At 45.2% G+C, this 26,681-nt stretch overlaps 1 protein-coding gene across 3 annotated transcripts in view; it reads right to left on the bottom strand.

Moving 5' to 3' along the window:
• Positions 1-2,928: 2,928 nt before the first annotated feature.
• SNAP47 (synaptosome associated protein 47) overlaps positions 2,929-26,681 on the bottom strand; it is a 67,503-nt gene continuing 43,750 nt past the window's right edge. For all 3 annotated transcript variants that reach the window (XM_061149700.1, XM_061149699.1, XM_061149698.1), the window contains exons 4-5: positions 25,169-25,293; positions 2,929-6,367 (exon numbers count right to left, since the gene is read on the bottom strand). In XM_061149700.1, the coding sequence (XP_061005683.1) occupies positions 6,221-6,367; positions 25,169-25,293 (272 nt within the window). In that variant the 3' untranslated portion in view covers positions 2,929-6,220. The remainder of the gene's footprint in view (positions 6,368-25,168; positions 25,294-26,681) is intronic.

Raw genomic sequence — 26,681 nt, forward strand, 5'->3', positions numbered from 1 at the left:
GCCTGCCCCGCGGGAGCCCAGAACGCGAGTCAGGCTCCACGGACACAGCCTCGACCACGGCCGTGCGCACCGCGCCCCACTCCTGAAGCCAGGGCCTCCTCGCCTGGACGCTGCACAAGGGCCTGGAGCGGCTCCGGGTGGATGAGCAGCTCCTGCTGTCTTTGAGTTGATGCCCCTGCCGCTCCGTTTCTCACCGAGGAGGCTGAGGGATGAGACTTCTGGGAAGCAGGACCACCCTCGTCTTCAGACTAGCTGAAGGACCAACCCTGTGGCTTTTTACTTTCAAAATCAATCAGGGAAAATTACCTCCTGGGCAAACCCACTGCTGTTCTGTTTCCAGATGGGTGCCAAAATCTTGAGATACTATGTGGCTGTGGAAATCAGTTGCAAATGCGAAAACTGATTACAATTTGCAAGTTGTTTTCAAACCCATAGCTAATAATTAAATCAGGAGCAGTGAGAGTGGAGGGGACTCCTCATAGGTGAGGCCAGTGGGGCCGTGGAAGCTTGCAGCATGGTCTAATGCCATGACTGACATCCCATTCAATACAACTTCCTCCAAGAGGGCATTTCATCAAACCCCAAACCAAAGCCCCCCACCCCAACTGACTGCCCATAGTCAAGTTTCCTGTGTTATTGGAAAATGTTTCTAGGAAATGACTTCTATCTTTTTCTCTCCTAAAATTTCTGTGTGTGCTGTTCTGGGGCCTCCAGAGATTACTCGTGGAAACCACTACCTGCCATCTCCCATCTCATTCTGTCTCTACTGTCCCCCATTTCTGCCTCATAAAGGAACGGGGCTAACTAGTGCCATCAATGCAGGCTTTGAAGCTCTGAACAGCGGGGCAGAGTCGAGAAACAAGGTGGTGGGCGTCTCCCAGCCTGACTGGTCCTTGTGTTGTAAGCAGCTTTGCTGCGAGCAGTTTGGTCAAACTCTAAGGCAATTGTTCCATAAAAGATAATTTACTACAGTCTTGCAGAGCATTAATTCTTGATTCTTTAGCTAATTTAGATACAGCAGCTTGTCCTCTAATGCTTTCTTAACCAAATTATGCAATATTAGAAGCTGGAAGGAAAGAAGAATCAAGGACCTCCTATTCCCCTCAACCCCAAAATACATGGTTATGTGATTCCTCACGAGCATAAGTTTCTTAAAAATGGTGATGTTATTTGATAACAGAGTACATGATGTAGCTAGAATTTTGGTATTTGGCACAGAATCTGTCTTAGATGATTTGGTTAAATATTAATATAAGGACTGGACATATGATGGAACATTTAAATATAGTCCAGGTATGTATTACCAATTATACACAATATATTGATAATAGCATCCTTCATCCGTTCACTTACCTCCAGAAAAATGTCAAGAGATTTCAGATTTTTTTATATCATAAAGAACTTAACAACTGACATTAGATCCTAAATCCTTAAATGACTGACTTTGAAAAAGGAAGTATCATCACTTTCTCTAAGTTACACCCAAATACAACTATAACCATGAATCTACACACATTTTAAAGATTTTGTCATTAGTTTTTCATGTTTCATTATATCATTTTTGCCTTTTTATCTTTTATGGCAAAAATACCCAAAACCCTCCCAGCTGCAACCCTAGACTCAGTGTTGGCCACCATGAACACCATTGTTCACAGCAGCAGCGCCGTGTGAAGGGCTCCAGCCGTGCCTGAGTTTGGGGCTAAGGAGGGAAGTGAGATGCCCTCCAGACAATGCTCGAAGACTCTCATGTGAAACTTCAAAGGAACACACCCATCTGGCAGGTGAGTGCAAAGCCCTGCAGTCTGTTCTCCTACGACTTGCAAGCCAGGGACATGTCTAAGTGTTCAGATAGCTGAAAGAAGAAAATCAAAACAAGAATAACATTTTGGAACACATGAAATAAATGAAATTCTAACCTCACAGGTAGTTTTAATGGAACATAGCATGACCATTTGTTCCTAAGTCCAGGCTGCCTTCATTTAACAGTAGACCTGAGACATTTCAACAGATACCACATGGCTTGAAAGATGAAGTATTTTTTACCTGGCCTTTTACTGAAAAAGTCTGCTGACCTCTGCCCTAAACAAACAAAAGAATCAGCCATTTTTGATGAAATGTCAAAGCAGTTTCATTTCAGCTCAGTATCGGTCTCACAGCTGCATTAGATGTGGGTCTTTATTTTGCCCACCTTTATAGAGTGTAAAACTGAACTTAAAGAATTACATGTTTTAAGAAGTGCAAACACCTTATAAGGTGACAACAAACTTAACACAGTCCATTTCCTCAGTAAGAGGTTAAAGGGCAAATAGATTTTGTTACTCACATGTGTGAGCTTGACCCCCCCCCTCCCCCACAAACCCGAAGTCAGTGCTAGAGGACAAACTCCACATCAGGAAAATAAAAAACAAAATAGGAGACACAACAGATCCTGATCCAAACACCGGTGGTGATGACAACGGGCTCAGCATGCCTTTTCTGCCACTCTCCAGGGGGTCTACTCACCTGGTAGGATCCACTTGGCTCTAGCCATCACGACACTTACCACCCAGGCTGCCTGAGGATGGCAGGAGAGATCCCAGCTGACCTGCTGGTCTCCTTCCCTTGGTACTGCTTCTAGGAGCGTCTCAACAGCTGTCCCCCTCGTGGCCTTCCCATGTCTAAAACATGGACGCAGAGCCAGCGCACCATAATTTGAGGGAGCAGTGGGAGGTGGAATTAGTTCCCCTGGCATACTATTCCCCTGGGGTAGGAATTATTCCCCTGGGATAAGTGTGTCGTGGGAGTCAGCGCCTGGTTTTATAGAGTTCTTGGCAATTTTGCTTCAGCCTTGGTGACTAACCATTTGGCAGATGGATTTTCTGCTACGGGAAGGTGTTAAGGTTAGAAAATTAGTTCTGGGGTCAAGGTTTAAAAAAAAATAGCATAAAATGGTCTTTGATGGCTTTTTATTATTATTATTTTTAAAACACTCTTAAGTCTCCACATCAATTTAGCTATTCATGGGTGAGAAAGGGCTCAGAGAATAGGCCTCTAACAGTACAATGTCTTCTGTACCACACACCTTCATGCTCAGAGTATCTGGTGATGGATAGAGAGAGGGTGAGGCCCACAGAGCGCAGGGCTTGTTCCTGGCAGGGGATCACCGGCAGAGTCCTGGCCCCCGCCTTCCAGAGGCCTGTTAGCAGCCGAGGTGTCTATGGCCCTGATGCCAGGGGAGTTATCTATTTTCAGGATAAGCAGAGGCTGGCTGGCTGCTGGAGACTGAGCTGGGGACCTTTGACCAGCGCCCACCTGTATTCAGAAGAGCATCACGAGTGGCACAGATTCGTGCTCATTTCAGCTGCTCAGGGCTCTCCAGAGCTGGATGCAGAGAGCAGGCATGACGGCGGGAGGGCACTGCTCACTAGAGACACCTGGGTGATGCATGCACCCTCAGACGTTCTGACTCCGGGCCTGGGGTCAGTATGTGTTGTGTGCATGTCTGTCTGTCTTCTCTGAGTCCCGGGCATGAGCCCGGTGTGTGGCCATGGTGAGAACCACGTACTCTAGCCCAGGGGACACTCTCTCTGAGGGCTGCCATGAGAAGCTACGGTAACTGGGTGCAGCCTGCCCACCTGCACTCGCCTGTGCCCAGGGCACACGTGCTAAAGCGCTTCAGTTGTGTCCAACTCTGTGAGACCCCATGGACTGCGGCCCACCAGGCTCCTCCCTCCATGGGATTCTCCAGGCAAGAATACTGGGGTGGGTTGCCATGCCCTTCTCCAGGGGATCCTCCCAATTAAGGGATCAAACCCGTCTCTCCTAAGTCTCCTGCACTGGCAGGCGGGTTCTTTACCACTAGCGCCACCTGGGAAGCCCACACCCAGGGCACAGGCTGCCTTTCCTCAAGTGTTCCTCCAAGTTCCATGGGGATGTGATCCAGCGGCTGCTGCCTCTAGGCATGGACTCTCAATAACTGTCCTTGCTGACACAAGGACGTGTCCTTGCTTCACGTCTGCTGTGTTCTCCCTGACCTCCCTGGTATTATGCACAAGAAAGGGCGGCATGGGGCTGAGACCCCATGGAATGGGCATGAGCTCTGAGCTCATCCATCCCTTGATCCACAGGAAAGGTCAAGAGCAACTCTTGGTATGAGAGACCTTGAGAGAACAGGCCCACTTCTCATTCTGGAGGTTAGTAAGTACAAACCAACTAAGACAAACAGAGACTAGGAATATAATTTACCAAACTGAATAAAGAAAAGAACTGAAAGACCCTTATGACCATTACTTTCTAGAAATGCTACTTTCCATGTCTTTTTGGAATGACACAAGGCTGGGCATCCCTAGGTGTCACAAAATCCATGCCCACTGGGAGTCTCAGACCTAATGTGAAAATGGGGTCTCCATAGACATCATCAAGGTAAAAAGATCTTGAGGTGAGATGACCCTGGATTAGGATGGGTCCTCATAAGAGGGAGGCCAGGGAGATCTGAGACACAGAAAAAGATCTTGAGGTGAGATGACCTTGGATTGGGATGGGTCCTCATAAGAGAGAGGCCAGGGAGATCTGAGACAGAAGCATGGGGAGATGGCCACAAGACAGCAGAGGCAGAGATCCTGGTGATGTGGCCACAAGCCCGGGGCCACCTGGAGGCACTGTTGACTTGAAATGGCACAAATGATCCTCTCCTAGAGACACCAGGATCGCAGACCGCCCACACCTCAGTCCTGAATTTGTGGCCTCCAAACGTGCATTCCTCCTGCTGTAAGCCTCCTGTTTGTGGTACTTTGTTAGGGCAGCCCCAGAAAACGAACACTGTATCTGTGACTTCATTCCTGAAACCATCCAGGACTCAGCACACACGGGGAATGGGGCAGCAGGGCCACACAGGGCTTGCAGGCAGCATCCCCAGAGGGCTGCAGCAACGGCTTGAAAGTAACATTGGTACAAGGCCTAAGGGAGCTTCTCGGGCAACGCTCCTTGGGCTGTTATCTCAAAGCAGCCTGGACGTGGCCTGTTGTGAGCATGGGAGGGTGTTACCCGCTTCTCTAATTTCCCCTCATCTTCCCATGAGGGGTTCCCAGGCACACACTGTGCTGAGTCTCTCAGCCGTGTCTGACTCTGTGCGACCCCGTGGACTGCAGCCCGCCAGGCTCCTCTGTCCACGGGGATTCTCCAGGCAAGAACACTGGGGTGGGTTGCCATGCCCTCCTCCAGGGGATCTTCTCAACCCAGGGACTGAATCCAGGTCTCCCACATTGCAGGTGGCTTCTTTACTGTGTGAGCCCCCGGGAACGCACTAAGACACCCCAAACCAAGCAAAGAGGCATCAATGCATAGCTTCAAACAACATTCTAAAACTAGCATTTCTGTCTCTGGATAGAAACAGGGCAGAAAATCAAAAACTAACACCATTTAAAACAGGTGCCATCTGTGCTGTTTTCACGTTTGACTGAGAACTGAGCAGTAAAAGAATATCTCAGGTGTCTAAGGATGATCTCGATGTGTACCAGCTGTTCTCTCAGCTTCTGTTAGAACTTACAGTGTAACCAAAAAGAGACTGACCTGTCCATCAGAGAAAAACGGAACCACGTGAAGGCAGTGGGGTCTGTGCTGAGCAGGCCGTGCAGTAGAGGCAGGCTCAGGACTGAATGTGGTTCTGGAGGAGAGATTTTCCTGACAAAGGATATGCCTGCAGTGTTCAAACAGGCGGAAGTTTAGAAATAAGTAGGTTTCTCTCATAGAGACATAAATCATCCTTTTCATGGTTATCAAGAACAGAGACAGGATGAAAATACAGCTAGCTGTGCAGTGGAGACCTGGACTGAGGCCATGCAAAGTGGTCCCTGAGGCCAGGGTCCAGCTCACCCTCAGAATGGAGACAGCTTGCTGCCGTGGCCACCTCACAGGGCTCAGCCTGTGTTTGAATGTGTGTGTGCTCCTGACTCCCCAGGCAGCCTGAGAGGGCCGTGTGGGTAGGCAGCTCACCGCATCTGCAGGCAGAACTCCTCCCATGCACTTTCGGCTCCCTACAAGGGAATCCCTTGGTGGCAGCTACGATCACCCCAAGCAGCTTCCTCAGCAGCCCTTCATCCTGAGCAGCTGTGCACCTCCCGGGACAGGGCACTTGAAATGACTTCCCAGGGTCTTCATCTCAAAGGAAGCATGCAGGATCCGAGAAAACGTACTCAGAAGTGACTCTCATCAAAAGCAGTCATCTCTGTGCTTTCCTGCTCTCCTAAGTCAGTTTCCTCATTCGCCGATTATGCTTGTCGATGGTTAAGGTGGCCCGGTCCACAGCCGCAGTGATTCCATCCAAGGCCTCATCCTGTCTCTCCAGCTCTGACTCGGTGTCTAAGGCAAGACCTTTGAGCTTCCTCAGGATCTGCAAGGGAAGCACAAGTGATAGGAGAGGCTGCCTTTTCTCATGCTCTCAAAAACAGATGATATATCTTTCCATTACTTTCATAATACTTCAGAAAATTTGTAAGTTAATGGGGATAACGAACACTCTGAGCACAGAGCCAGCTCTGACCCTGACTTTGGGTCTCAGCTCTGCCATTTTCTGGCACTGACCTTCAGTGAGGTAGAGCTGTCGGGAGATGATGCATCTGCTGTCTGGCCCTGCTCCAGGCCATAAACAAGGAGACTGACCACACAGCCCGAGGAGATACATCCCTGAGGCACTGCTGTTTCCAACCCATGCTTTTTTCGCTGACCACCTTGCTGAGATTGTTACCACATCCACGTGGAATTCCTGCAAACAGTAGTGGCACGGGGCAGAACCAGGAATCTGGAGGCTACAACTCAGACCTGAGTTCCAGCTCTCACCTAATCACTGTTTCATTTACCTTTCTGCATCCAAGTGCCTAACTGCGGACTGAAGTTGGAAAAACAAAGTTTAAAAAGAAAGGCAACCCCTTTTCTATGTCTGTGTGCTTGATATATTTCACACACAAATACAAAAGGCAGAATGAAACAGCAGAAATAACCAGAGGTGATATAGCAGGTACACACCATAACCCCCGGGCCTGCTCAGAAACGCCGGGAGACGGCCCTGTAAGCGCAGGCCCTGGCATCCTCTAGGGAGGCAAAGGAGGCGCCAGCGAATGCAGACACACGGAGGACACACAGAAACGCCATGAGCGCGCAGTGATGCCACAGGCCAGGGCACTGCCCACAGTGTGGAGGGCTGCTCCAGCTCCCAGGCCGAGGGCGTTGACCAGGCTGGACGGCAGCTCCTTGACCCCATTTCTGGGACTCACATCATACTTCACATAGTTTTATACACTAGTTGACAGCAACACTGTATCACAACTCTTATTTGAGACTAGCTGCACCGTGAAATGTACTTTAATTATATACCAAATGAACCAGGGTTTAAAAATGTAATGTCTCTGACAACAAAAAGAAATGACTTTGAGAGAAATCTTAATGACCAACTACTTGGAATAAATATTATACTGTTCCTCTTTTAGAGAAAGTTTCAGGAAAAGGAAGGAACTGCACAATCTGAATTAAGATGAGACCTTGGTGTCCAGTTTACTAACTCCCAATGGATCAACCTGCCTATGGATCCATTCAAAGTCCTTTATAACAGGAGGATGGATTTGACGATGAACAGCCGAACAGCCCGGGTGAGCACCAAAGGAGGAACGCAAATGCAATCCTACTGATAACATATCACACTCCAGACTGAAATCCACTCCCTCAACAGGTCCCACCCAGAGACACGGGCAAGAAAGCTCTGGGTTCCATAGGTGGCCTGGGATCATCCTGAGTGGCGCTACTGCCTGGGACAGAAGGCCACACCTCAAGGAGAGTAAAGTGCACCCACGTGGCGTCTCAGAAGGCATAGCAGTACCTGTGAGGTCACACGAATCAAAAAGGAATGCCTGACCACCTGGCCCACCACCCACTGCCTGGGAGAACTCCTCCGTCTGATTAACAAGAAACAGAATAGGCAGGGAGATGGTCAGGAGGATAATAAGATCAACTCCTTCCCTAAGAACGGTGGGGCTCAAATGAGATCACAAATGTGAACAAGCTGTGAAAACTATAAAGCGCTATGTAAGGTGCCGCCGCCAAGTCTTAGAACGCTCAGACTGAAGGAGCCCAGCAACACACCCCCGCTTTTGGAGGGGAATGTGGAGATGAGGCCCGCTGACATCATCCGCAGTTATACGCAAGTTATGACAGAGGCAGGATTGACCCCATCTCTCTTCAAACAAAGCATCATCCCAGGGATCTTCGTCATGAGAAAGAAGAATAAATCCTGATCCAAGTTAGCAGTCTCAGACACTACCTTTTTGCGCCCTCTGGGAGCTGGTGGAAACTCCATCAGTTGAGTCACTTGAAAAACTGGACAGAGCTCTGGAAAGTATACTGTGGGGTCAGTCAGCTCTGGAGGGGATGGGCTAGATGACCTAATACAGGAGGTCTTTTCCATCTCTCATTTCTATGATCTCATATGGCTGAGGCCCAGACAGCATAATAAAAAAGTTGCCACTCACCACTAAGTTAGGCAGGTCCTTCCATGCTGTTCTCTCTGGTCACCTGCTCCTTCCTCATTGCCTCCATTTCAGTGCGACAATAAGGCCATTCTGCCAGAAACCTGCACAGAACGTCCCCTTTGTTTCACACCTGCATCCTATCTGACACCTTTGAGGAGGTCTCTCTCCTACACTGAGCGACTAGGCCACACAGACCCTGTGACTCTTTGCAACCTCTACATCCTTGTCAATCACATCAAAATGTGGCCTAGTTTATTTTCAGCTGAACTGTTTTTCAGGACTACCGTGTTCTAAACTGTAAACAACCACTGTTTGCACATGCACTGATGGCAGAGATGGGCTTTCAGCAAGGGAGCCAGATGTTCCCTTCAGTGCAGATAGTCAACTGATTCCTTCTGCTCTGATATCAACAGTGCACACGGAAACCAGGACACAGAACTTAGAGGAGATGCTCAAAGTCCTCCAAAACCCAAATCCAAATTAGTGCCTGTTAGACAAGCACTGCTGATGATATCGCTTTCTCATCCCAACAGGCAAACACTCTCAGAGGAAGGTAAAACTGGGGATTAGAGTGTGTGTGTGTGTGTGTGTATACATATGCGTGTGAGCCCCGCTGGGTCTCACTCTGTGCAATCCTTTGGACTCTAGCCCGCCAGGCTCCTCTGTCCATGGGCTTCTCCAGGCACAAATACTGGAGTGGGCGACCATTCCTCTCCCAGGGGGTCTTCCCAACTGAGAGACTGAACCAGCACTGTAGGCAGATTCTTTACTGCAGAACCACTGGGGAAGCCACATAGATATATGACCTATATGTATGTTTGTGTGTATATATAAATGGCTTTGCTTTCTGTGTTCTCATTCCCCAGTTATCTGAAATAAGAACAGAATTTAGGGGACCCCTGCAACGTGTCCTAACTAATCTCTGTTACTCCTCAATCTAAGTCTGTTTCACAGATGAAGCTGAGATGGGTGGGTGACTTGCTCGACTTCCTGGGGTCTTGCTCCTACTGTGGCCCTGACAACCACTGCATGGACGAGATGTCACGGCTACGACTCAGAGATGGTACCACTGAGACACTGAAAGAATGGCAACAGGGCTCTCGCCAGGGACAGGCAGTCGATTCACATATCCTAGAACCTGTGCCAGCTCTTAGAGCCCCGAGTGACTATGGAAAGATAGCCAATTAGGGAGAGCCATACTCGAAATTTCAGGTTTTTTAATAAAAAGTAAATAATATAATTAATTTAATAATATATTTTATTTAAATCAAATAACCCAAAACATTATCATTTAAACATGTGAGGAGGTGCTCAGTTGCCTCCAACTCTGCAATCCCAAGGATTGTAGCCAACCAGACTTTACTGTCCATGGAATTTTCATGGCAAGAATACTGGAGTGGATTACCATTTCCTTCTCCAGGGGATCTTCCCAACCCAGAGATCGAACCCGTGTCCTTGGCGTCTCCTGCAATTGGCAGGTGGATTCTTTACCACTAGCACCACCTGAGAAGCCCCCCATTTAAACATGAAGTCAATAAACATTAATGAGAGACTTTATATTCTTTTTTTATATGAAGTTCTCACAAGCTACTTGCGAGAACTTGGACCAGCTGCTTTTTAAGTGCTCAGTACCCACACGTGGCCAGTGGTTACTGCGCCAGATAGCACAGGACCATATCGCCACGCGATAGCACTCTCACCAAGGACCACTTTGTGTGATGGATCCTGTGTGTCCTACACTTCCATGGCCATCTTTCTCTAGAAGATGAATCAACTGCCTCTTTTCCAAAATGAAACAGTGGCAAAAGCAAGAACACCTATATTCTTGAGTCTCTGCTTCATAAACACAGTAGTAAAAGGCACATACAACTTATTTTGTGAACAGGAGGAACAGCTGACATGCCTACAAAGGTTGAGCATTTTACTGAGTGTATGAGTCCAAATAAAGGCTGGTTCCTGTTGAATTTCATTTGGAAAAAGTTTCACTGAGATGGTCTTAAACGTAGTACTCGTTCTATGCAGCCAGTTGAGACCCTTGGTTGCTCTGCCAAAACTGCACTCGAAACTAATTAATACTGCAAAAACACAAGTGAGATCTTTATAGCTACTAAGTCTGCAAAGAAAATTACTGAGTAAACCTTCAAACTACTAGTACCTCTGGAATATTGGTTCAGTGTCTTTTTCCTTTAAGAAAGGGATTGAAGTAATTAAATGGCATCGTGTGCATTCCATATAACATGGGATGGAAAGAATGGAGAATATGAAGTCTGGCCAAACCTTAAAAACAGTTGTTACTTCTGTGGCCCAGGATGACAAGCTGTCTAGTCATCAATGCATGATGTTGCCAGCCTCTAGAATATCAACGGGGCTCTCAGACGAACCTTCACTGGGCTCTGACTCAAAGACCAGGGTCAAAATGGACTCATCCCCAAGTCTCTGCTCCACTAATAAATAAACCCAGCAGCCAGCCATCATCCAGCTACATTTGTACCTACACAGAAAGTATGTGATTAATAGTACACTGAGTTTAGGGAAAACCTTGATAAATTCCCAAGAAATATACAGTGCACATAAGTACAAGTTAAGACAAAATAGCATGTATGCCAGTATATCTGGGAGTGGCATCTTGGGAAATAACCAGAGAAACGCTCAATGCTCTTCAGCTCAGGGGTCACAGGCGCTCAACAAAGCCAGAGCAGGAGGCTTGGTTCCCCACAGGCAGGATGCTGGCCTCACTCACGAGCCTCAGTAACCAGGAAGTGGGAGAGCCGAGATGACTCAGGCGGGAAGCGGGAGGCACCACATGGTCCCCAGGACAGAGCAGAAGTTTCTGTCTTCTCTGGAAGTCTGCTTGGCCACATGCTACAGTGACCTCCATCTCTGCAACGTCACAGACCTCAGAACGACGGCACAGACACCATCTGGGTCGACAGAAGAGCAGATACAGAGATCCTTGAGCTTCCCAACCATTTTCACTTCGTTTATAAAAAAGAAAATAAATCCTGGAAAAATGAATCACCCAGTAGAGGAAGTTCCCTTACCGAAACAGATGCATGCCTCACGCCAGCCACCAAGGTGTGAAAGCCTGAGAACCAGAGGCTCAAGCTTTGCTGGAAGTAGAGCCTCCAAGCGGTCCTGGAACATGCAGGCTTTGCTTTCACTGTGTAAGGACATGGCCTTAGTGTTTCTACAAAGTCTGTAATATGCTAGTTGTTGCCTCCTTACAGTCTGAGAAAGGAAGTGTCTTGTTCACCCTCACAATGAAACTCCAGGGTTTAGACTATTAGTATATTTAAGTACCTAAAATGAGTAGGAGAAGGAATGGCAACCCACTCCAGTATTCTTGCCTGGGAATCCATAGACAGAGGAGCCTGGTGGCCTACAGTCCATGGGGTGAGGGCGTGTCACAACAAAGAAGTCGGAAATGGCTTAGCGACTGAACAACAAAACAAACAGTTTAATATTAGCTAGACTGTCTGCCTTGATCTTGTTATTAAACTGACCCACTGAAAAACTGAATTTTCTTGCAGTAAGAAACTAGCAACCATTTAAGAATAGAGCTGGGATAAATCAAGCTGTCTGCAGTTCTACCATTTGGGACTATTAACATGCTGTAGAGAAGGCAAAGAGGGAAAAATTGGCTCCCTCTCAACCAAAGCTCTCGAGGCTGTACAGAATATTCTAGGCTACAATCTGTCACATTCAGCACTCACAGGCCACCCCTGTACCCCATCCTGTCCTCTCTGCATTCCCTGAGGTCCTGAGGGTGATCTGTGATGCACAGGGGCAGGAAAGGGCTCTCTTCGAAGAAGCACCCCTCTTCACAACCCCCTCTCTGCACAGAGGGTGGAGGAGTTGAGCATAAACCTGCGTTACACACCAGGGCTGTGTCTGTACAACAAGACTTTGAGAGCTGAGTCCTCAGGGATCTGTTAGTCCTCACTTGCCGTCGGCTGAATAGCGCAGTTACAGACACCCGCTATGGCCCACAGCGAAGATGGCCCTGCTAGCTCACGGTCTGGGCAAGGAAAGCACCTCCCAGGACTACAGAGAAGTCCTGGGAACCAAGCTGCTATCAGACTGTAAACAGAGCTTCCCATGATGAGAACCACGTTTTTAAGAGAGGAATGGAATCCCTACCAAGTGAAATGCTCAATAAACTGAAGGTTCATCTTACATTAGGAAGTAAATGCCTCAGTGGGGACTTCTCAGGATATGAAATAAAGAGAAAATGCATCAGTTTGGAAGTTCTTCAGAGCTGATTGGGTCACAAACATTTGGGGCCCCACTGGTAAATCTGTTTAGAACAGAATTCTGCTCCATATAGTACCAGCCTCACCTTTACCTCAAACCCAGCAAACCTCAAGGAGGGACCCTGTTTTGTAAAACGTGATAGTAGCACTTTTTCTGGGAAATGTGCAGCCTGCTGAAGGCCACATGGCTCACTTGGCAAAGGCACTTACTGGCCATGAGAAGCTATGTTTCCAACAGTTAGTCCCCAGCCGTATATGCTACAGATGGGATGGACAGACGTACGCTGCCCAAGGCCACGAAGCTTCCCCAATACTGTGTCCATGTATTCAGTCCAATTTTACATTTAAATACTGCATAAAACCAACTTTGTAGCCTGAACCAAAAACCACCTAATACTAGTTAACTATTTTTTATAAGTTAAAAAAGATGCTGGTAATGGATGAGATATCCCAGCAGAAAATCAATAAGGAAATGAAAGACTTGAACACCATCTGCATCCAACAGATGTACAAAGCATACTCCACCCGAATCAGTGGAGCCCACAGTCTCCTCAAGTGCACACAGAACATCCCCCAGGACAGACGATATGGCAGGCCTCAAAACAAGCCTCAGACGTAAGACTGAAGTAACAGAGAGTACCTTCACAGTGGAACGAAACAAGAACTCTGGAAAAATAAAGAAACCTCACAAATATGTAGAAATTCAACACTCTTAAACAACCAATGGGTCCAACGGGGAAATTAGTAAACTCTCTAAGATAAATGAAAATAAAACCACAGCATTCTAAAACAGTGGCAAACTGAACCCAAGTATAATCTACCTCAGAAGGCAAGGGTGGCTCAGACTTGGAAAATCAACTCACGCAATATACCACATTGTGAGAACAAACAGAAAAAACACACGTAATCAACTCAACTGATGGAGAAACAGCAATGACAAAACCCAACATCCTTTCATGATAAAAACCTCAGAAAAGCAGGACTAAAAGACAGCTTCCTTCTATGATAAAAGAAACTTAACCTATCCTTCTGAAACTATTCCAAAAAGCTGCAGAGGAAGAAACACTTCAAAAAGAAAAAAAAAAAAGAAGAAAATACTTCCAAACTAATTCTATGAGGCAGGCGGATTCTTTACCGCTGAGCCACTGAGGAAGTTCCCCCTTCACTGTTGGTGGGGATGTAAACTGGTATAGCCATTATGGAGAACAGTTTGGAGGCTCCTTAAAAAACTAAAAGCAGAGATACTATATGATCTGGCAATCCCACTCCTGAGCACATACCTGGAGAACAATCAAAATTCTAAAAGATACATTTCTAAAATTGTTAGTTCTAGCTCTGTGAAAAATGCCATTGGTAATTTGATAGGGATTGCATTGAATCTGTAGATTGCTTTGGAAAGCATAGTCATTTTGACAGTATTGATTCTGCTAATCCAAGAACATGGAATCATCTCTCCATCTATGTGTGTGGTCTGGTTCTTTCCACCAGCGCCTTACAGTTCTCTGCATGCAGGTCTTTGTCTCCTTGGTTACTGCTAGGTATTTTATTCCTTTTGTTGCAGTGGTGTTGCAGGATTGTTTCCTTAATTTCTCTTTCTGATTTTTCACTGTTGGTATATAGGAACACAAGGCATTTCTATGTGTTAATTTTATCTTATGACTTTACTAAATTCACTGATTAGCTTTAGTAATTTTCTGGTGGTATCTTTAGGGTTTTCTATGTGTAGTATAACGTCATCTGAAAACAGTAAGAGTTTTACTTCTTTTCCAATCTGGATTCCTTTTATTTCTTTTTCTTCTCTGATTGCCATAGCCAGGCCTTCTAAAACCATGTTGAATAACAGTGGCAAGAGTGGGCATTCATATGACCCAGCAGTCCCACTACTGGGCATATACCCTGAGAAAACCACAATTCAGAAAGACACATGGACCCCAGTGTTCATTATAGCACTATTTACAATAGCCAGGGCATGGAAGCAACCTAGATGTTCACTGATAGATAAAGACGTTGTGGTAACACAGTGCCATATTTAAAACAGAGATCCAACAAGGACCTACTATACTATACCGTGATCTGCTCAGTATCACGTGGCAGCATAGATGGGAGGGGAGTTTGGGGGAGAAGAGATACATGCACATGTGTGTCTGAGTCCCCTCACTGTTCACCTGAGTATCGCCACACTGTTAGCTGGCTACAACCCAATACAAAATAAAGGGTTTTTTAAAGTTGTACATGTACGTAATAGAACATTACTCAGCTATTAAAAGGAATGAATTTGAGTCCGCTGAACTGAGGTGGATGAACTTAGAGCCTATTATACAAAGTGAAGTCAGTCAGAAAAAGACAAATATTGTATATTAACACATATATATGGAATCTAGGAAAATGGTACTGATGAGCCTATCTACAGGGCAGGAATAGATATGCAGATGTAGAGAAAGGATGTGAGGACACAGCGGGGGAAGGAGAGAGTTGGAAGAATTGAGAGTAGCACTGAAATATATACATTACCATGCATAAAACAGATTACTAGTAGGAAGTTGCTATACAACACAGGGAGTTCAGTCCAGTGTTCTGTGACTACCTAGAAGGAAGGGGGTCTGGGATAGGGTGGCAGGAGGGCGGCTCGACAGGAAGGGGATATACGTATACTTATGCCTGATTCATGCTGTTGTATGGCAGAAACCAATACAACATGGTAAGGCAATCATCCTCCAATTAAAAATAAATAAAAGATACATGTACCCCAATGTTCACTGCAGCACTATTTACAATAGCCAGGACACAGAAGCAACCTAAATGTCCGCTGACAGAGAACTGAATAAAGAAGAGGTGGAACACACACACACACACACACACACACAGATACACACACACACACACAGATACACACACAAAGGAATATTACTCAGCCACTGAAAAGAATGAAATAATGCCATTTACAGCAACATGAATGAACCTGGAGCTTACTTTACCAAGTAAAGTCAAACAAAGAAAGACAAACATCTTTCTTTGATATTTCATATGACATTGCTTATATGCGGTGGTTGTTGTTCAGTCGCTCAGTCGTGTCTGACTCTTTGCGACCCCGCGGACTGCAGCATGCCAGGCTTCCCTGTCCTTTACCATCTCCTTAAGCTTGCTCAGACTCATGTCCATTGAGTCAGTGATGCCATCCAACCAACTCATCCTCTGTCATTCCCTTCTCTTCCTGCCTTCAATCTTTCCCAGCATCAAGGTTTCTCTAATGAGTCAGCTTTTTCCATCGGGTGGCCAAAGTATTGGAATTTCAGCTTCAGCATCAGTCCTTCCAATGAATATTCAGGATTGATTTCCTTTAGGATTGACTAGCTTGATCTCCTTGCAATCCAAGGGACTCTCAAGAGTCTTCTCCAACACCACAGTTTAAAAGCATCAATTCTTCAGCACTTAGCCTTCTTTATGGTCCAACTCTCACATTCATACATTACACAGCTTTGACTATATGGACCTTTGTTGGCAAAATAATGCCTCTGCTTTTTAATATGCTGTCTAGGTTTGTCATAGCTTTTCTTCCAAGGAGCAAGTGTCTTTTAATTTCATGGCTGCAGTCACCATCTGCAGTGATTTTGGAGCCCAAGAAAATAAAGTGTGTCACAGTTTCCACTGTTTGCCACGAAGTGACGGGACCAGATGCCATGATCTTCGTTTTTTGAATGTTGAGTTTTAGGCCAGCTTTTTCACTCCCTTCTTTCACCTTCATCAAGAGGCTGTTTAGTTCCTCTTTGCTTTCTGTCATTAAGGGTAGTGTCATCTGCATATATGAGGTTATTGGTATTTCTCCCGGCAATCTTGATTCCAGATTGTGCTTTATCCAGTCCGGCATCTCTCATGATGCATTCGGCATATAAGTTAAATAAGCAGGGTGACAATATACAGCCTTGACGTATTCATTTCCCTATTTTGAACTAGTCTGTTGTTCCATTTCCAGTTTTAACTGTTGCTTCTTGAACTGCATACAGGTTTTGCAGGAAAGGTGACCTGGCATTCCCATCTCTTTAAGAATTTTCGATGTGGAAAATTATATGTAGAACCCCCCTCAAAAAATGATACAAATGAACTTATAAACAAAACAGAAACAAGCACAGACTTAGACAATGAACTTGTGGTTACCAGGGGAGAAGGGTCAGGGGGAGGGAGAGACTGGAAGTTTGGGGCTGACATGTACACACTACTATATTTTCAAATAGATAATCAACAAGGACCTACTATATAGCACAGGGAACTCTGCTCAGTATTCTGTAATAAGGTGAATAGGTAGCAAATTTGAAAAAGAATAGATACATGTATAACAATCACTTTGCCATACACTTAAGACAAACCACAGTTAATTATGCTTCAATATGAAATAAAAATTTTAAAAAGTAGGAGGTATGACATGAAGATATGACAGACGGCAATCATGATGAAATACAAATGGAGTATAATATAGGAGATAAATGAAATATTGAGAACATATGTGATGACTAGAAAGAGAAGAGCCTGTAATAAAGTAAAAACTTAGAGACATTTTTAAAAAGGCGCTTATGAAAAATTCAGCGAACAGGAAACTCAATAGGGAAGGACTGAAAGCGTCTGCAAATCAGGAAAGACAAGAACGCCTGCTTTCACCACTGCTACCCAGGACTGCTACACACTGAAGTCCTAGACAGAGCAAGCAGGCAAGAAGCAGCAGCAGCAGAAGGCATCCAAACTGAGGAGGAAGAAGTGAAACTACCTCTACTGTCACATGTAACTAGGAACCTGTGCTAGCGCTCATTTGGTCCGACTCTCTGTGATCCCATGGCCTGCAGCCCGCCAGGCTCCTCTGTCCATGGACCTTTACAGGCAAGAACACTGGAGTGGGTTGCCATTTTCTACTCCAGGGGATATTCCCAGCCCACACTTCTCGCATCTCTTGCCTTGACAGGCAGATTCTGTACCACTGCACCACCTGGGAAGCCCCATTTTCATATGACATGATCCTGTACATAGAATATCTCAAAGAATGCACAAGAGAGAGAGAAGAACTCATTAACAAGTTTAGCAAAGTTACAGGATCAACACACAAACATCAGGTGTGTTTCTATACAGCAGCAATGCAGAATCTGAAAAAGAAATTAATAACCCCTACAAGGAAATAATATGGCAGCTAATTAAAAAGCTAAACATAAAACTATTCTACAACCAAGCAACTCTACTCTAAAGTATATGTACAAAAGAACGAAAGCAGAGACTCAGACACTTGTGCATGAATGTGCATGGCAGCAGTATTCACAATGGTCAAAAGCTGGAAATAATCTAAGTGTCCATCAGTGACGAAGAGATAAACAAAGCATGTTTTATCCATACAATAGAAGATCATTCACCTGTCAAAAGGAGAGAAGTACTGATTCATGCTACAAGATGCATCAGCCTTGACAACAGTAAGCTACGTGAAGAAAGCCAGAAACAAAAGGGTTACAATACTTACAGGAGGTCCCTGGGCTGTGCGCAGCGGCTCAGTCATGTCTGACTCTGTGACCCTATAAACTGTAGCCCAGCAGGCTCCTCTGTCATGGGACTTCCCAAGCAAAAACATGGAGTGGGTTGCCATTTCCTACTCCAGGGGATCTTCCCGACCCAGGGATTGAACCCGCATCTCCTGCATTGGCAAGTGGATTCTTTACCACTGCACCACTTGGAAAGCCCATTGGAGGGTCCTAGAATAGGCAAATTCATAGAGATAGACAGAAGATTAGACATTACCAGGAACTGGAGAGAGGTGAAATGTGGAGTTACAGCTTCACTATAACAGATTCTGTTGGGGTGATAAGAGAGCTCTAGAAATGAAACCATCAGTGGTGATGGTTGGGAAACATTTTTGAATGTAATTAATACTATTTATATAGTTAAAATAGAGGGGAAAAAAAGTTTTTTAATAGTTAAAATGACAAAATTTTATTCTACATATTCTACCACAATAAAAAAACACGGTTATAATATACATAACCTTCCACAGCCAGGTACTCAATAACAATATAATCTAACACTTGATTTTAAGACTTGAGGTTCATTCAAAAGCTGACCAAGAACACAGGAAATCATGTTCTGAAGGGTGAACAAGTCATCCTCCAAAATGGAATGCCTGAGCATCTGTTTCTTGCCCCTTGGCACTCTACTTTCTACACCACCAAGCAGCTGCTCTAGAATTTGTTCACTGAGATGCTGGTACATTCTGGAATCACAAAAACTTAAGAGTTCCTTATCTGGCAGCTTCTTCCCTATCCACAGTTCCCAGGGGTAGTAGAAAGTACAGAATACAACCCCAAGATTCATGCGCGTGCGTATCTGGACCCAAAGGACAGGTGCCGCCTCCATGCGGCTCAGATTTACACCACAGCCTCTATGTGGAGGAGGTCCAGTGCGCCCACATAGCTTTCCCTGTCAACTGCAGAGGACGCACAGCCACACACTTGGACTGGCCCCCTCATTCTGAGCAGTCACTGTCACAGGCAACAAGGGCCTCTGCTAGAATGGTGACCATATCCAACATGATGGGAATCCCGGAGGCTGCCATGGAGAAGAGCCGGCTGTCCCAGGCAATTACAGAAGCACCAGTGAACCACAGCAAAAGCAGGGCTGGGCTAGGGAGTGGGGGCACCACGTGTCTGTCTGTCTAAGCAGTACTCATGGATATTGGAAATACAAGCAAAAATAAACAAATGGGACCTAATGAAACTTAAAAGCTTTTGCACAACAAAGGAAACTATAAGCAATGTGAAAAGACAGCCCTCAGATTGGGAGAAAATAATAGCAAATGAAGAAACAGACAAAGGATTAATCTCAAAAATATACAAGCAACTCCTGTAGCTCAATTCCAGAAAAACAAATGGCCCAATCAAAAAATGGGCCAAAGAACTAAGCAGACATTTCTCCAAAGAAGACATACAGATGGCTAACAAACACATGAAAAGATGCTCAACATCACTCATTATCAAAGGAACGCAAATCAAAACCACAACAAGATACCATTACACACCAGTCAGGATGGCTGCTATCCAAAAGTCTACAAGCAATAAATGCTGGAGAGGGTGTGGAGAAAAGGGAACCCTCTTACACTGTTGGTGGGAACGCAAACTAGTACAGACACTATGGAGAACAGTGTGGAGATTCCTTAAAAAACTGGAAATAGAACTGCCATATGACCCAGCAATCCCACTTCTGGGTATACACACTGAGGAAACCAGATCTGAAAGAGACACGTGCACCCCAGTGTTCATCGCAGCACTGTTTATAATAGCCAGGACATGGAAGCAACCTAGATGCCCATCAGCAGACGAATGGATAAGGAAGCTGTGGTACATATACACCATGGAATATTACTCAGCCATTAAAAAGAATTCATTTGAATCAGTTCTAATGAGATGGATGAAACTGGAGCCCATTATACAGAGTGAAGTAAGCCAGAAAGATAAAGACCAATACAGTATACTAACGCATATATATGGAATTTAGAAAGATGGTAATGATACCCTATATGCAAAACAGAAAAAGAGACACAGATGTACAGAACAGACTTTTAGACTCTGTGGGAGAAGGCGAGGGTGGGATGTTCTGAGAGAACAGCATTGAAACAAGTATACTATCAAGGGTGAAACAGATCACCAGCCCAGGTTGGATACATGAGACAAGTGCTCAGGGCTGGTGCACTGGGAAGATCCAGAGGGATCGGATGGGGAGGGAGGCGGGAGGGGGGATCGGGATGGGGAACACATGTAAATCCATGGCTAATTCATGTCAATGTATGGCAAAAACCACTATAATATTGTAAAGTAATTAGCCTCCAACTAACAAAAATAAATGGGGGGGAAAAAAAAAAAGCAGTGCTCATGGTTACCAGTGACCCAGCTAACCGACAGAGCAGACAGGAAAATCAGGAATGAATATTTAGAAGTAAGGCATGGCGTTTTTCTGTAACTGAGCTTTCCTTTCATTGTGGCAGATTCTGCAGTAGATGGTAGGTATTGGAATACACCACAAGTCAGTTCCTTTGCTTTTCAGAAGTGGAGACTGGGGCCAGGGGAGCAAAGCAGCCTTCCCAGGACCACAGAGACAACAGGCAGGGCTGGGACCAGTGCCAGGATGCCAGGTTCCTAAGCCAGGGCTCATCCTAGGCCATATAACCTTTCACTGAAATGTCCCCTATGTGTGGACAACGAAAGTTACTAGGTACCTTTTCCTCTTCTAATGGTTTAACATTTAGAAATGACATGGGATATGAAGTCAGAAACATGTATTAGTAATTCACAGTTAGAGTGACATATATTTAAATAAACGGCCTACCTTCGTTTCTAATATTCAGACTGGTATCAAAGCCATAAATAAAAATACTAACCTTCTAACTGTGCCCCATAATTAACAAATGAAATGAACTGTCTGAAAAAGATTCAGAAGACAGCAGAGGGCGATAACAAGAGAACCTGAGGAGAACGAGTAAAAACCTGAAATTATCTCATCTCTCCTTATTTAAAAATCTTCAATGATTCCAAACTACTTCTAGGACAAAATCCAGACTCCTTTGAGTGGACATGTCCAGCTCCCTGTCCCCAGACCCCTCCACAGAGCCCCCTCCAACAAAGGTGTTGGCACACCCTCCCAGCCCTGGTCAGTGGTCCTATAGCTGGTGAAAAGTATGACCACTGCCCTTCTACTTTTGAAGGCCTACCAGTTTAGCCATTCCCACCTCCATCCTAAGAAGTATCAGTTCTAGAATGTGCATTTCTGAGGTGTGGTTTAGTCTACTGCCACAGCTGATGAGAAGCACCATGGATCATCACCCCTCACTCATTATCTCATGACTTTGTCCTGACAATTATTCTAGGAAACCCAGATGTGTTGTCTTCTCCAAATGTACAAGTAATACACTGAAGCCAAGGCTATACTATCCCACTAATTCAGACATTTATTTTAGGCTAAAGATCAGTTATGCAAGAAATGAAAGATTCTTTTTTTTCCTGATTAGGAAAGGAGACATGAATTGGGACTAATTTAAATAACTGGGGAAAAAAAGTACAAGGAAAAAGACCAGAATGGTGGAGTTACTGAAGACGAAATGTATTTTATCATTTCTACAAAAAAGAAAGAAAAAAGAAAAATAAGATTATCTTGTAATAAACCATAATGGAAAACAATGTGAAAGAGAATATAGACACACACAACATACAGAAAGAGAAAGAGAGAAAAGGACATTAATTTCTTAAGATAGTTAGCAAGGAGAGAGCCATAGCATCCTTTCTGGCCCTGAATTATTTCAGGAACGATCCAGTCAATTACAAGTGCAGATACATGTGGAACTTGGCTCAGCTAATCAACGCAGACAAAAGGCCTGGCCCTCACTCATCTCCCCAGCACAGGCATCCGCAGGACTGCCTTTTCAATAAACTCTTCTCCTCATGCCAGCTGACGAGCTAAGTTTTCCAGTAAACCAACTTTCTGACTGAACTGAATGAATCACCTCCATTTTTAATTTTTGTGTTTTGCACTTATTGTTTATAAAGATACCACATGCAGTAGGCAGGCTAAATGCCCAAATATAATCAAACAGAAAGTTCAAAACTATGACCTAAAATCTTGCCATGAACCCGCACTCTGTGCAACCCTTTTTATTGGAAATGATGAAAGTATCCAGGGCAAGTCTTCCTTCATTGCTGTTATGCGGCCGGGGATGTTGAAGAGCCTGATAAACCGTTAAGACCAGACCCGAGTCAGCTTTTCATTCCGATTCCGTCTTTGGTGAAAGATGGAGGAAGGGTGAAAAAATAACACAGGAGATTAAGAAGTTATGAAGAAACTTTAGATAAAATTGCTATGTCCTGAGGACAGAACCATGCCGTTTTTGTCTTATCACTTCCAAATGCTGTATCAAACACATGGGAGCCACAGATTTAGTAACGAAAGAGCAGGAGTTCTGAGGCAGGAAAGGTTAGCACATCAGACGCTGGAAATGATTCACGGGATTCTGCCAAACCCCTCTGAGGGACTCTGATTCCTCTCCCAGCCTCCTCCACCACGTGCCCTCCCACAGCGGATGGTGGAGAGCCACAGCTACGCGGCAGATGGGGCCCAACTGTAGCCCACATGCCGCTGCAGAGGCCCAGCACAGAGGGAGCCGGCACAGTGCGCTGAGCACAGCTGCTCCCTGAGGAAGTCACGGCGCGTCTTCTCTCTAGCACCCCGACTGCAGTTTAAGTCACCAAATCCATTTCCACGTAATGACTCTAATAGCATCTGCAGCAGAAACCACAGATGAATGGAGGGAGATTTTCTTGCATTTTCATTTTCCCTAGAAATTTAACTCATTCCTACCTATGCCTGAACTTCAGCTACACAGCTCAAAATTCTTCTCTAAATATGAAACATGTGTTTTACCTCAAAAAGACAACCTCGTATGAAACTACGTTCTCCCTGCAGGGAAGGAGAATGAGACAGCTAACTAGCACAAAGTCCTGCCCCTCCTGTGGGTAGGTCCTGCCAGCCCAGCCGCTCAGGGATCACCACGTCCTCTGCCCCAAAGCCAGCATCCTGATTCATGACGATGGCATCTGCTGTTCCCAGCACGGACGCCACAGGGCTCACTGAGACTTGTTGATGACAGTCAGGACCAACCACATAGACACAAGCTTTCATGGGGAGGAATGGTGATCCCAGTGGTTACTGAGGAATCTTATTCTACTCTTAGCTGTTCGTGCATTCATTCTGATCTCTCCCATTCTATCTATCTAGATTTTAGGGGAAGAATACATTGGACATGACAGTAGAAATTGTTTATTTGAAATTGGAAGGACCTTCTCAAACTACATGGCCACCAGTAGAATTAACAGATAAGATTCTTACATTTCCCATGAAAAAGCCATGTTCTTGCTCCAGTCTCAACACAACTGTGGGACACAGAAGAGCTCATCTCAGCCACAGACATCTTCATTGGAGGGTGAGAAGGGACCCAGATCGTACCACTTCGAGGCCTATATGTACTCTCATTCACTTTCACGAGAACAGGTTAAGTTTGTCTTCATAGTACAAAGCTTTCTCAAGTCCCAAGACAGACAAGATCTGCAGTGTTCTGGAGTCAATAAGCCTATCAAAAGAGGGGATTAGTAAGCTGCAAAATTTGCTAGTTGCAGCTAGAAAGCAGCATGTCTGTGTGTCGTTACTAAAAGTGATTAAGTTAGATAAGAAGGAATAAGTGACAAATGACGTATGTTTAAAATACCCCATTGTAAAAGATAAACACTTTTTCCCCCAAAAGGAAAAAGCTGAGCTTAAAGGAGTCTATGCCTATGTAGACACATAGAATAAAATTATTTAAAAACAGGTTTAAAAGACATACAGTCTCTTATATGCTTTGATGAAATTTGTGGGGTGCCACCAACAAAACAGTCTCTCTAAAATGAAGCCTGAATCTGATGGAGCCTCTAGAGCTACAAACTGACCTACAGGAGTACCAAGGCAGAAAGTAGACAGCTCACCATCTGCTGGGAGGTGGGAAAACCAAGTAAGTAATATCTTGCAAGTTGCAAAATTTTGACAGAGAAACAATTCAGCTTTTTCATCAAATAAACTGCAAAGGAAGAAGAAGAGATGACAGAGGAAAGTTGTGAATTAAAGGCACTTCACTAAATGCAACACAGGGGTCTTATGAGGATCCCAATCGGAACAAACATGTGACACATTTTTCTAAATGAGGGAACTAAGGGAAACCTGAGCACTGGCTTGATGTCTGATGGCACCAAGGAATCTACCTTTTACTTTTTTAAGGTGAGTATGGTATTGTGCTGATTTTTTAAAATAGTTCTTTCTTTTAAAGCTACTGAAACATTTATGACACAATGTCTAGGTATTTGCTATATAGTTATTAAAAAAGGAGAAAGAAAAGGCCACTGTGTTGTCCAGCATTAACATAGGAAGGTAAATTGAAAGTATTTCTATCAAATATTGTTTAAATTTCAATTTCCTGGACAAACAGTGGCAAGCCTTCTCAAGAACCAGTGTTCAGCACTTGAGGGCAAGCATCCTCGACTATACACGCCCAGGGAGTGCACACACACAGGTGCTGCACATGTGTGCACACACCACACACGTACATGTACAGAGCATATGTGTGCGCGCACACACACACGAGGCAAGACCACTGTGTGTGCACAGGAATGCTATGTGTATCTGCATGCCACAAAACGCAAGGAATCAGAATGAGCAATGCCTTTATTCCTTTTCAAGCCACGGGGAGCTGAGCAAATCAGGTGGATATCCCAACATTTCCCTGTAGGCGAGAGGCAAGCATAAATCTATGGAAAGTTGTTTTTAGGCAAGAAAGACAAGTAAGTTGCCTGCAGGGGAGGATATAACACTATGAATGCATGTTACCTGTCCCAGTTCCTGGGTGTCTTCCTCAGAAATGACTGGCTCGCTTGTCTGTAGCTGAAGTGGCCTTCCTTCCTGGCTCGCTGAGGAGGACTCACAGTGCATGGCTTGGTCCATCAGTCCAGATGCTGAAATACAAAGTCAGAGTGGTATCTTCCAGAAGGTGTGAACAACACAAGCGCATTCAGAATTTTAGAAAAAGTGGTGTTTAAGACCATCAGAGCTCTTTAGGTTGACAGAGTGTTTTCACAGTCTTCTATGGGTGTAGAGCCTCTGGGCTTGCCGGAGCAGTAAGTGTGGTGAACTCACTTGGCTGAGCCTCTGCTTAGCTGACTGAATGTGGAACCTGCCTGAGCCTTGCCTTCAATCCCAACCCAGAGCTGCTTCCTTACCTGACACTGATCTGAGTGTACAACACGGTAAATACTCGGGATCTTGTTCTATAACTGGCTTTGAGAAGAAAGATCTTTTATCCAGGAGTGGATGTTATTTAGTCACTAAATTGTGTCCAACCCTTTTGTGACCCCATGGACCAGGTAGCCCACCAGGCTCCTCTGTCCACGGGATTTCCCAGACAAGAACACTGGAGTGGGTTGCCATTTCCTTCTCCGGTTTATTAATCCCGGTCTGAGAACCAGCATCTGGATTCCAGGACCAACTCCTCTGAGCAGCAAAGAAGGCAGAGGTGTGACACACCACTTCGTTCCGAGGACCCTCAGGGCAGTAAGCAGCGCTGCCTTCTGGCAGAGTGGCCTAGAGCAGTTGATAAGTGCATTGTCAGGAAAGGAAATTCATCTTGGGGTCAAGTTCGTGCTGGGCCTGAAGAATAGGAACACAGCTGGTAACTCTAGGGTATGCTAACTGCACAAGTCCCTCCTCCCAGGGGAGAGAACAGCACCTCCAACAGGCACACAAATACCCCCTTATTCTTATCTGTTAAATAATTTCTTACAAATACTCTCTGAAATTCCCTAACTGAGCAGAGAAGACATGAGGATGACAGCATGTTTCTTGAGATACCAGAGAGGAAGTCTCGGTCAGATAGAGTGAGCTCAGGCACCAGCTGATGCAAAGTAAAACCTGCATGGAGCCAAGGGCAGGGGTTCCACACTGCAGACCTGAGCACTCCCCAGAGCCGTCTCCTCTGGGAAGGAGGGCCTATGAGAGACTGCCCGCCTTTTAACGACGCACACCTGTGAGAGCTGCAACCAGCACAGCACTGCTACACCGTCACACACACCTGGGGAGTCTGACCGGGTTTCACGACACGGAAACCGCGGTACACACCACGCACGCCGCTGTGCTCTTCTGTTCTTTATATGGAAGCTGCTAGCAATCAACCAAATTGATCTCACAACCCGAGTTCTACAATCTCCAAGGTGCCACTACTCCATCATCCTAAGGGCTTATTGAGAACTTTCCATAGCCTACAACTCACTGTTGGTTGGTCTTACAAGACCTAAATTTCATTAAGATGTTACCTAATAAAAAGCACTTTTCTAACACATTAGCAGCA

This window comes from Dama dama, chromosome 9 (genome assembly GCF_033118175.1).
Source record: "Dama dama isolate Ldn47 chromosome 9, ASM3311817v1, whole genome shotgun sequence".
Taxonomy (NCBI): domain Eukaryota; kingdom Metazoa; phylum Chordata; class Mammalia; order Artiodactyla; family Cervidae; genus Dama; species Dama dama.